At 50.5% G+C, this 12,500-nt stretch overlaps 1 protein-coding gene across 1 annotated transcript in view; it reads right to left on the bottom strand.

Moving 5' to 3' along the window:
- The window catches only part of LOC135525824 (protein sidekick-1-like), a 445,696-nt gene that overhangs the window by 155,004 nt on the left and 278,192 nt on the right, over positions 1–12,500 (bottom strand). The window contains 4 exon segments of the mRNA XM_064953721.1: positions 1,546–1,680; positions 6,224–6,360; positions 9,134–9,304; positions 10,138–10,240. Of these exon segments, the coding sequence (XP_064809793.1) occupies positions 1,546–1,680; positions 6,224–6,360; positions 9,134–9,304; positions 10,138–10,240 (546 nt within the window).

Raw genomic sequence — 12,500 nt, 5'->3', positions numbered from 1 at the left:
TGCCTTAGACCGCTGGGCCACTAGGGAGGCCACTATTTTCATAAATATCATCTGTGATGACTGGTTGACTGAGCATATGAAGAATAAATAGACAGAATGATAGAGAGATGGAGGAGAGAGAGAGAGAGAAGTGAGAGAGATGGAGGAGAGAGATGGAAAAGAGAGAGAGAGATTGGGGAGATGGAGGAGAGAGATGGATAAGAGAGATCTGGGTTGGTGTTTTGGTGGTACAACACACGCACGCACGCACGCACGCACGCACGCACACACACACACACACACACACTTACAGAAGCCTCAGTATCGTACTGATGAATATAAATTGCTCATTTCAGAGTAAATGGATCCCAAACAAAATACCTCTCTTTCTCTCTCCTCCCTTTACCCTCTACTCTCCCCTCTCCACCCTCCTCCTCCTCTCCTCCCTTTACCCTCTCATCTACCCCTCCCTTGATCCCTCTCTCCTCTCCTCTCCTCCCCTCCCCTCCCTCCCCCCTCCCCCTCCCTCCCCCTCTCCTCTCCTCCCCTCCCCTCCCCCTCCCCTCCCTCTCCCTCCCCCCCCCCCCCCTCCCCTCCCCTCCCCCCTCTCCTCTCCCTCTCCTCCCTCCCCTCCTCTCCCTCTCCTCTCCCTCTCCTCTCCTCTCCTCTCCCTCCCCCTCCCCCCCCTCCCCTCCCCTCCCCCTCCCCCTCCCCTCTCCCTCTCCCCCTCCCCCTCCCCTCCCCCTCCCTCCCCTCCCCTCCCCCCCCCCCTCCCCCTCCCTCTCCCCCTCCCCCCTCCCCCTCCCTCCCCCTCCCCTCCCCCTCTCCTCTCCTCTCCCTCTCCTCCCCTCCCCTCCCCTCCCCTCCCCTCCCCCTCCCTCTCCCCCCTCTCCTCTCCCTCTCCTCTCCTCCTCCTCCTCCCCTCCCCTCCCCTCTCCTCCCTCTCCTCTCCCTCTCCTCTCCTCCTCTCCTCTCCTCCTCCCTCTCCTCTCCTCCCTCTCCTCTCCCCTCTCCTCTCCTCCTCTCCTCCCTCCCCCTCTCCTCTCCTCTCCTCCCTCTCCTCTCCTCTCCTCTCCTCTCCTCTCTCCTCTCCTCTCCTCCCCTCCCTCTCCTCTCCCCCTCCTCCCTCCTCTCCTCTCCTCTCCTCTCCTCTCCTCTCCTCTCCTCTCCTCTCCTCTCCTCTCCTCTCCCTCTCTCCTCATTGTTGTGTAATATGCAGAACGGAGTGATTCTGAGCAGAAGCACTAATATCCTTAACATACTCACAATGTCTATGTGTGTGTGTGAGTGTGTGTGTGTGAGTCACGTTTATGTGTGTGTGTGTCACGTGTGTGTGTGAATCACGTGTGTGTGTGAATCACGTGTGTGAGTCACGAGTGTGTGCATGAGTGTGGTGCCACGTGTATGTGTGTGTGTGTGTATGCAACGAGTCCAGCCCTTACCTCGGTCTATAATGTGTGTCTGTGTCTGTCTATGTGTGTCTGTGTCTATGTGTGTCTGTGTCTATGTGTGTCTGTGTCTGTGTGTAAAATGTGTGTTAGTCCCACCCTTACCTCTGTGTCTCACCGCTGTATTGGCCGCGGCCCACTTGATTGGCAGCACAGAGTCTGAACTGATAGGTCCTGGCAGGGGTGAGCCCGCCCACCGACACCTGTGTCACAGCAGGCCCCACCTCCGACGTGTACACCTTCCATGGAGAGTCTTAGGAGATGTGAAGGGGTGAGAACAGGACATGAAGGTGAGAACAGGACATGAAGGGGTGAGAACAGGACATGAAGGGGTGAGAACAGGACATGAAGGGGTGAGAACAGGACATGAAGGGGTGAGAACAGGACATGAAGGGGTGAGAACAGGACATGAAGGGGTGAGAACAGGACATGAAGGGGTGAGAACAGGACATGAAGGGGTGAGAACAGGACATGAAGGGGTGAGAACAGGACATGAAGGGGTGAGAACAGGACATGAAGGGGTGAGAACAGGACATGAAGGGGTGAGAACAGGAAATGAAGGGTGAGAACAGGACATGAAGGGGTGAGAACAGGGCATGAATGGGTGAGAACAGGACATGAAGGGGGTGAGAACAGGACATGAAGGGGTGAGAACAGGAAATGAAGGGGTGAGAACAGGACATGAAGGGTGAGAACAGGACATGAAGGGGTGAGAACAGGACATGAAGGGGTGAGAACAGGACATGAAGGGGTGAGAACAGGAAATGAAGGGGTGAGAACAGGACATGAAGGGGTGAGAACAGGAAATGAAGGGTGAGAACAGGACATGAAGGGGTGAGAACAGGGCATGAAGGGGTGAGAACAGGACATGAAGGGGTGAGAACAGGACATGAAGGGGTGAGAACAGGACATGAAGGGGGTGAGAACAGGACATGAAGGGGTGAGAACAGGACATGAAGGGGTGAGAACAGGACATGAAGACAGGGCATGAAGGGGTGAGAACAGGGCATGAAGGGGTGAGAACAGGACATGAAGGGGTGAGAACAGGACATGAAGGGGTGAGAACAGGACATGAAGGGGTGAGAACAGGACATGAAGGGGTGAGAACAGGACATGAAGGGGTGAGAACAGGACATGAAGGGGTGAGAACAGGACATGAAGACGGCACGTCTATACCTTCCTCTACCTCTCTCTAGTGTATAACCTACATCTATACCCTCCTCTCCCTCTCTCTAGTGTATAACCTACATCTATATCATCTCTCCCTCTCTCTAGTGTATAACCTACATCTATATCATCTCTCCCTCTCTCTTGTGTATAACCTACATAAATACCATCCTCTCTCTAGTGTATAACCTACATCTATATAATCTCTCCCTCTCTCTAGTGTATAACCTACATCTATATCATCTCTCCCTCTCTCTAGTGTATAACCTACATCTATACCCTCCTCTACCTCTCTCTAGTGTATAACCTACATCTATACCCTCCTCTCTCCCTCTCTCTAGATTATAACCTACATCCATACCCTCCTCTCTCTAGTGTATAACCTACATCTCTACCCTCCTCTACCTCTCAAGTGTATAACCTACATCTATATCATCTCTCCTTCTCTCTAGTGTATAACCTACATCTATACCCTCCTCTACCTCTCTCTAGTGTATAACCTACATCTATACTCTCCTCTCTCCCTCTCTCTAGTGTATAACCTACATCTATACCCTCCTCTCCCTCTCTCTAGTGTATAACCTACATCTATAACCTCCTCTACCTCTCTAGTGTATAACCTATCTATACACTCCTCTACCTCTCTCTAGTGTATAACCTACATCTATATCCTCCTCTCTCTAGTGTATAACCAACATCTATACCCTCCTCTCTCTAGTGTATAACCTACATCTATACCCTCCTCTCTCTAGTGTATAACCTACATCTATACCCTCCTCTCCCTCTCTCTAGTGTATAACCTTCATCTATACCTTCCTCTACCTCTCTAGTGTATAACCTACATCTATACCCTCCTCTACCTCTCTAGTGTATAACCTACATCTATACCCTCCTCTCTCTAGTGTATAACCTACATCTATATCCTCCTCTACCTCTCTAGTGTATAACCTACATCTATACACTCCTCTACCTCTCTAGTGTATAACCTACATCTATATCCTCCTCTACCTCTCTAGTGTATAACCTACATCTATACCCTCCTCTCTCTAGTGTATAACCTACATCTATACCCTCCTCTCCCTCTCTCTAGTGTATAATCTACATCTATACCCTCCTCTACCTCTCTAGTGTATAAGCCTACAACTATATCCTCCTCTACCTCTCTAGTGTATAACCTACATCTATACCCTCGACTCTCTCTAGTGTATAACCTACATCTATATCATCTCTCCCTCTCTCTAGTGTATAAACTACATCTATACCCTCCTCTACCTCTCTCTAGTGTATAACCTACATCTATCCCCTCCTCTCCCTCTCTCTAGTGTATAACCTACATCTATATCATCTCTCCCTCTCTCTAGTGTATAACCTACATCTATATCATCTCTCCCTCTCTCTAGTGTATAACCTACATCTATATCATCTCTCCCTCTCTCTAGTGTATAACCTACATCTATATCATCTCTCCCTCTCTCTAGTGTATAACCTACATCTATATCATCTCTCCCTCTCTCTAGTGTATAAACTACATCTATACCCTCCTCTACCTCTCTCTAGTGTATAACCTACATCTATACCCTCCTCTCCCTCTCTCTAGTGTATAACCTACATCTATATCATCTCTCCCTCTCTCTAGTGTATAACCTACATCTATATCATCTCTCCCTCTCTCTAGTGTATAACCTACATCTATACCCTCCTCTCCCTCTCTCTAGTGTATAACCTACATCTATATCATCTCTCCCTCTCTCTAGTGTATAACCTACATCTATATCATCTCTCCCTCTCTCTAGTGTATAACCTACATCTATATCATCTCTCCCTCTCTCTAGTGTATAACCTACATCTATACCCTCCTCTACCTCTCTCTAGTGTATAACCTACATCTATACCCTCCTCTCCCTCTCTCTAGTGTATAACCTACATCTATATCATCTCTCCCTCTCTCTAGTGTATAACCTACATCTATATCATCTCTCCCTCTCTCTAGTGTTTAACCTACATCTATACCCTCCTCTCCCTCTCTCTAGTGTATAACCTACATCTATATCATCTCTCCCTCTCTCTAGTGTATAACCTACATCTATACCCTCCTCTCCCTCTCTCTAGTGTATAACCTACATCTATATCATCTCTCCCTCTCTCTAGTAAATAAACTACATCTATACCCTCCTCTCCCTCTCTCTAGTGTATAACCTACATCTATACCCTCCTCTCCCTCTCTCTAGTGTATAACCTACATCTATATCATCTCTCCCTCTCTCTAGTGTATAACCTACATCTATATCATCTCTCCCTCTCTCTAGTGTATAACCTACATCTATATCATCTCTCCCTCTCTCTAGTGTATAACCTACATCTATACCCTCCTCTCCCTCTCTCTAGTGTATAACCTACATCTATATCATCTCTCCCTCTCTCTAGTGTATAACCTACATCTCTACTGTGTTCTTCACAGAGACGGTCTCAGGTAATCAGTGTAGTGTGGTCCAGGTCATTCTGTCTCTCTACAAATCAATCAGACACTGAAACTGCTCCTGTTTCTCTGGGGTTCTCTCATCTCTCTCTCTCTCCACACATCCCTCTCTCTCTGTCTCTTTCTCTCTCTCTCTCTCCACATCATCCTCTCTCTCTGTCTCTCTCTCTCTCTCTCCACACATCCCTCTCTCTCTGTCTCTCTCTCTCTCTCTCTCCACACATCCCTCTCTCTCTGTCTCTCTTTCTCTCTCTCTCCACACATCCCTCTCTCTCTGTCTCTCTTTCTCTCTCTCTCCACACATCCCTCTCTCTCTGTCTCTCTTTCTCTCTCTCTCCACACATCCCTCTCTCTCTGTCTCTCTTTCTCTCTCTCCCTCTGTTTCTTCCTACCTACCTCTCTCTAGCAGACCTCCACTCTACCACTAGCAGACCTCCCCTCTACCACTAGCAGACTTCCACTCTACCACTAACAGACCTCCACTCTACCACTAACAGACCTCCACTCTACCACTAACAGACCTCCACTCTACCACTAACAGACCTCCACTCTACCACTAACAGACCTCCACTCTACCACTAACAGACCTCCACTCTACCACTAACAGACCTCCACTCTACCACTAACAGACCTCCCCTCTACCACTAGCAGACCTCCACTCTACCACTAACAGACCTCCACTCTACCACTAACAGACCTCCCTCTACCACTAGCAGACCTCCACTCTACCACTAACAGACCTCCACTCTACCACTAACAGACCTCCACTCTACCACTAGCAGACCTCCACTCTACCACTAACAGACCTCCACTCTACCACTAACAGACCTCCACTCTACCACTAACAGACCTCCCCTCTACCACTAGCAGACCTCCACTCTACCACTAACAGACCTCCACTCTACCACTAACAGACCTCCACTCTACCACTAACAGACCTCCACTCTACCACTAACAGACCTCCCCTCTACCACTAACAGACCTCCACTCTACCACTAGCAGACCTCCACTCTACCACTAACAGACCTCCACTCTACCACTAACAGACCTCCACTCTACCACTAACAGACCTCCACTCTACCACTAACAGACCTCCACTCTACCACTAACAGACCTCCACTCTACCACTAACAGACCCAGAGCAGAAACTCACTGTTCTCAGACAGCTCCAGTATGTAGTGTAGAAGAGGAGAGTTTCCATCGAAGGGTCTGACCCAGGAGAGAAGAACTGAACGGCTGTCTGAATCATTCAGAGACACAGACAGAGACCTGGGGGAGTGGGGGAGCTCACTGTGGGACAGGAGGGGGAGAGGGGGAGGGGAGAGAGGGGAGGTGGAGGGAGAGGGAGGAGAGGGAGGGAGGGGGAGAGGGGGGAGGGAGAGGGAGGAGAGGGAGGGGAGGAGGGGGAGGAGGGAGGGAGGAGGAGGAGGGAGGGGGAGGGAGAGGGGGAGAGAGGGAGAGGAGGGGAGGTGGAGGGAGAGGGGGAGGTGGGAGGGAGAGGGAGAGGAGGGAGGGAGGGAGGAGGGAGAGGGAGGAGGGAGAGAGGGGGAGGGAGAGAGAGGGAGGGGGAGGGAGAGGGGGTGGAGGGGGGAGGGGAGGAGGTGGAGGGAGAGAGGGAGGAGGGAGGGAGAGAGGGAGGGATGAGGAGAGAGGGGATGGGGAGGGAGGGAGGGAGGGAGGGAGAGGGGAGGGAGAGGGGGATGAGAGAGGAGGGTGGAGGGAGGGAGAGGAAGGGAGGGAGAGAGGGGGGAGGGAGAGAGGGATAGGGGAGAGAGGGGAGGTGGAGGGAGGTAGGGGGGAGGAGAGAGAGGGGAGGTGGAGGGAGGGGGAGGTGGAGGGGAGGGATAGAGAGGGAGGGAGAGAGGGATGAGAGGGAGGGGAGGTGGAGGGAGGGAGGGAGGGAGGGAGAGAGAGAGGGAGGGAGAGGAGGGGATGAGAGGAGGTGGGGGAGGGAGGAGAGAGGGGGGGAGAGGGGAGGGGAGGGAGGAGGGAGGGATGGTGAGAGGGGGAGGGAGAGGGGGATGAGAGGAGGTGGAGGGAGGTAGAGAGAGAGGGGGAGAGAGAGATGGGAGGAGAGAGGAGGGGGAGAGAGGGGGTAGAGAGAGGGAGGGAGAGAGGGGAGGGAGAGAGGGGGAGGGAGGAGGGGTAGAGAGAGGGAGGGAGAGAGGAGGGAGAGAGGGGGAGGGAGAGAGAGGGGAGGTGGAGGAGGGAGGGAGGGAGAGAGAGAGAGGGAGAGAGGGGATGAGAGGGAGGTGGAGGGAGGGAGAGAAGGGGGAGGGAGATATTAGGACAGAGAGGGAGATGGAGGGAGGGACAGAGAGGGAGGGAGAGAGGGAGGGAGAGAGGAGGAGGATGAGAGGACAGGGGTGGAGGGAGGTAGAGAGAGAGGGAGGAGAGAGAGAGGGAGAGAGGGAGGGAGAGAGTGAGGGGAGAGAGTGGAGGAGAGGGAGGTAGAGAGAGAGGGATGTGGAGGGAGGAGATGGAGAGAGGGGGAGGTGGGGGGAGGTAGAGAGAGAGGAGGGAGAGAGAGAGAGAGGGGATGAGAGGATGGTGGATGGAGGGAGAGAGGGGAATGGGAGAGAGTTGGATGGAGGTAGAGACAGAGGGAGGAAGAGAGAGGGAGGGAGAGGGGGGAGGGAGAGAGAGAGGGAGAGAGAGGGAGGGAGAGAGGGGGAGGGAGAGAGAGGAGGGATAGAGGGGAGGGAGAGAGAGGAGGGAGAGCTGGGGGAGGGAGAGAGAGGAGGGAGAGAGAGGGAGGGAGAGAGGGGGAGGGAGAGAGAGGAGGGAGAGAGGGGGAAAAATACAATATTACTTTCTATTATTTGATCTGAAGGCATGTGATATATTAGACAGATTTGAGGTTTGAGAGATGGAGAGAGGGACAGAGAGTTGGAGAGAGAGATGTAGAGAGAGACAGAGAGATGGAGAGAGAGATGGAGAGAGAGACAGAGAGTTGGAGAGAGAGATGTAGAGAGAGACAGAGAGTTGGAGAGAGAGATGTAGAGAGAGACAGAGAGATGTAGAGAGACAGAGCTGGAGAGAGGGACAGAGAGATGGAGAGAGGGACAGAGAGATGGAGAGAGAGATGGAGAGAGAGACAGAGAGTTGGAGAGAGAGATGTAGAGAGAGACAGAGAGATGTAGAGAGACAGAGCTGGAGAGAGGGACAGAGAGATGGAGAGAAACAGAGAGTTGGACAGAGAGATGGAGAGAGAGACAGAGTTGGACAGAGAGATGTAGAGAGAGACAGAGCTGGAGAGAGGGACAGAGAGATGGAGAGAGACAGAGAGATGTAGAGAGGGACAGAGAGATGAAGAGAGACAGAGAGTTGGACAGAGAGATGGAGAGAGAGACAGAGAGTTGGAGAGAGGGACAGAGAGATGTAGAGAGAGACAGAGAGATGTAGAGAGAGACAGAGCTGGAGAGAGGGACAGAGAGATGGAGAGAGACAGAGTTGGAGAGAGGGACAGAGAGATGGAGAGAGAGACAGAAACTTCTGTATGTGTGATGTTTACTGTTCATTTTTATTGCTTATTTCACTTTATATATTCACTTTATATATTATCTACCTTACTTGCTTTGGCAATGTTAACACATGTTTCCCATGTCAATAAAGCCCTTTCAATTGAATTGAATTGAGTTAGAGAGGGACAGAGAGATGGAGAGAGAAAGAGAGCTGGAGAGAGGGACAGAGATGGAGAGAGAGAGAAGGAGCTGGAGAGAGGGACAGAGATGGAGAGAGAGAAAGAGAGCTGGAGAGAGGGACAGAGAGATGGAGAGAGGGACAGAGAGATGGAGAGAGGGACAGAGAGATGGAGAGAGAGACAGAGAGCTGGAGAGAGGGACAGAGAGATGGAGAGAGGGACAGAGAGATGGAGAGAGGGACAAGGAGATGGAGAGAGGGACAAGGAGATGGAGATTGCGTGAACACGAAAATGGAGGGGCGAGGCCTGAGGGGATTGTATTATGACATCAGATAGAACTACTCAGACATGGGAATGTGGGATTCAGCCAGAGAGTGTGAAAGTTTGAAGTCCCAAGTTATGTATGTGTGTGTAACTCACATGACTTCGAGGCGTGCGGAGCGTGATTGGTTCCCGGCCTGTGATGTCACAGTGCAGGTATAGTCTCCTATGTCGCCTGACCAAGTCTGGCTGATGGTCAGAGAACCCGACAATATAGACACTCTGCCCCCGCTGGGCTGGAGGGGTACTGCACCACGCTGCCACTGGAAACTACGGAGATACAGAACCATGTTAACATACAGACACTCTGCCCCCGCTGGGCTGGAGGGGTACTGCACCACACTACGGAGATACAGAACCATGTTAACATACAGACACTCTGCCCCCTCTGGGCTGGAGGGGTACTGCACCACACTACAGAGATACAGAACCATGTTAACATACAGACACTCTGCCCCTGCTGGGCTGGAGGGGTACTGCACCACACTACAGAGATACAGAACCATGTTAACATACAGACACTCTGCCCCCGCTGGGCTGGAGGGGTACTGCACTACACTGCAGAGATACAGAACCATGTTAACATACATACACTCTGCCCCCGCTGGGCTGGAGGGGTACTGCACCACATTACGTAGATACAGAACCATGTTAACATACAGACACCCTCCCCTACCTGATGTTAACACACACCCTCCCCTACCTGATGTTAACACACACCCTCCCCTACCTGATGTTAACACACACCCTCCCCTACCTGATGTTAACACACACACACCTGATGTTAACATACACACACACACCCTCCCTACCTGATGTTACTGCACCCTCCCCCTACCTGATGTTACAGAACCATGTTAACACACACACACACCCTCCCCTACCTGATGTTAACACACACACACACCCTCCCCTACCTGATGTTAACACACACACACACCCTCCCCTACCTGATGTTAACACACACACACACCCTCCCCTACCTGATGTTAACACACACACACACCCCTCCCTACCTGATGTTAACACGCTCCCTACCTGATGTTAACACACACACACACCCTCCCCTACCTGATGTTAACACACACACACCCCTCCCCTACCTGATGTTGACCCTGGGGTCGTGTGTAGCGTTACAGTCCAGGGTTGCCGTGGTTCCCTTGATGACCCTCTGGTCCACCGGCGGGACGGAGATAAATGTACGAACTGCAGAGAGAGGTCAGAGGTTAAGGGGGTCATCATCATGATATTATCTCATATCATATCTCATTTTCAGTGTTTATTCCAACTCTCTTCATTCTCCTTTCATTTCTCCCAAAGGGACGGCCGAACCAACCAGAGGTCACTTCTGGGGTTTTGGACTACAAGCCAAATCTAGAGTTTCAGTTTGGACACTATTTGTGTCAGAAAAGGCTGTCAACTAGAGAACCATTAGGAGGTCAGTTAGTGAACCATTAGGAGGTCAGGTAGTGAACCATCAGTTAGTGAACCATTAGGAGGTCAGTTAGTGAACCATTAGGAGGTCAGTTAGTGAACCAGGTTTAGGAGATCAGTTAGTGAACCATTAGGAGGTCAGTTGGTGAACCATTAGGGAGGTCAGTTAGTGAACCATTAGGAGGTCAGTTAGTGAACCATTAGGAGGTCAGTTAGTGAACCATTAGGAGATCAGTTAGTGAACCATTAGGAGGAGATCAGTTAGTGAACCATTAGGAGATCAGTTAGTGAACCAGGAGATTTAGTGAACCATTAGGAGGTCAGTTAGTGAACCATTAGGAGGTCAGTTAGTGAACCATTAGGAGGTCAGTTAGTGAACCATTAGGAGAATGTACCCAGGGAGGTCAGTTAGTGAACCATTAGGAGGTCAGTTAGTGAACCATTAGGAGGTCAGTTAGTGAACCATTAGGAGGTCAGTTAGTGAACCATTAGGAGGTCAGTTAGTGAACCATTAGGAGGTCAGTTAGTGAACCATTAGGAGGTCAGTTAGTGAACCATTAGGAGGTTAGTTATGAACCATTAGATGTGATTGGGACAGGAGAGCAGACCATGATACCATTAGATGTGATTGGGACAGGAGAGCAGACTGTATACCATTAGATGTGATTGGGACAGGAGAGCAGACTGTATACCATTAGATGTGATTGGGACAGGAGAGCAGACTGTATACCATTAGATGTGATTGGGACAGGAGAGCAGACTGTATACCATTAGATGTGATTGGGACAGGAGAGCAGACTGTATACCATTAGATGTGATTGGGACAGGAGAGCAGACTGTATACCATTAGATGTGATTGGGACAGGAGAGCAGACTGTATACCATTAGATGTGATTGGGACAGGAGAGCAGACTGTATACCATTAGATGTGATTGGGACAGAGAGAATGTAGACTGATGCTGATTGGGACAGTAGAGCAGACTTAGATGTGATTGGGACAGTAGAGCAGACTGTATACCATTAGATGTGATTGGGACAGGAGAGCAGACTGTATACCATTAGACTATTATTACTATTAGAGAGGAGATGATGTTTCTAAACTTGTATCTGTCCAAACCAAACTGGACTGAACCAGAACTAAATCATCAGCTGACCACACAACCAGCCAAACATCAGCTGACCACACAACCAGCCAATCTTCAGCTGACCACACAACCAGCCAAATCATCAGCTGACCACACAAGCAGCCAATCATCAGCTGACCACACAACCAGCCAACCCCGTCTCAATAACAGAGACTGTCGATCTGGCGTAGCAGTGTTCCGGGTCATGTGATTGGACCGATGAGATGAGGGCAGTGTTCTGAGCTTGTCTGATTGGTCAATTTCTTGGAAACCATACTGAGAGTTGTGTGTGTGTGCGTCTCTTTGTGTGTGTGTGTGTTACTGTGTGTCTGCGTGTGTGGTCATGCTTCTCTTTGTGTGCATGTGTGTGTGTGCGTGTGTGTGTATGTGTGTGTGTGTGTATCTTACTCCAGCCAGCGAGAGTGGCCTTAGTGTTGATGTGTGTGTGTGTGTGTGTGTGTGTATCTTGAGTTGAGTTGAGTTTATTTTATTTTTACAGGGACAGTGCACATTAACCAACGTTTCAGTAAAAGTGCCGGTTTTAGCCAGCCGGCTAATTTTCAACCGCAGTCACTGGGCAGGTTATTATAAACAATTACAATATAGACAATAGCAATAGAACAAGCAACATAGAACAAGCAGACGTTACTCCAGACAGTGAGAGTGGCCGTAGCGTTGATGTGTGTGTGTGTGTGCGTTCATCTTTTGTGTGTGTGTGTGTGTTAATGTGTGTCTGTGTGTGTGGTCATATTCTCTTTGTGTGCATGTGTGTATCTTACTCCAGACAGTGAGAGTGGCCGTAGGTTAACTGTTGTGTGTGTGTGTGTGTGTTTGTGTGTTGTGTGTGTGTGTGTGTGTGTATCTTACTCCAGACAGTGAGAGTGGCCGGGTTAACGTTGATGTGTGTG

This window comes from Oncorhynchus masou, chromosome 5 (genome assembly GCF_036934945.1).
Source record: "Oncorhynchus masou masou isolate Uvic2021 chromosome 5, UVic_Omas_1.1, whole genome shotgun sequence".
Taxonomy (NCBI): Eukaryota; Metazoa; Chordata; class Actinopteri; order Salmoniformes; family Salmonidae; genus Oncorhynchus; species Oncorhynchus masou.
The sequence above is the reverse complement of the archived record's forward strand: the minus strand, read 5'-3'. Positions and strand labels throughout refer to the sequence as shown.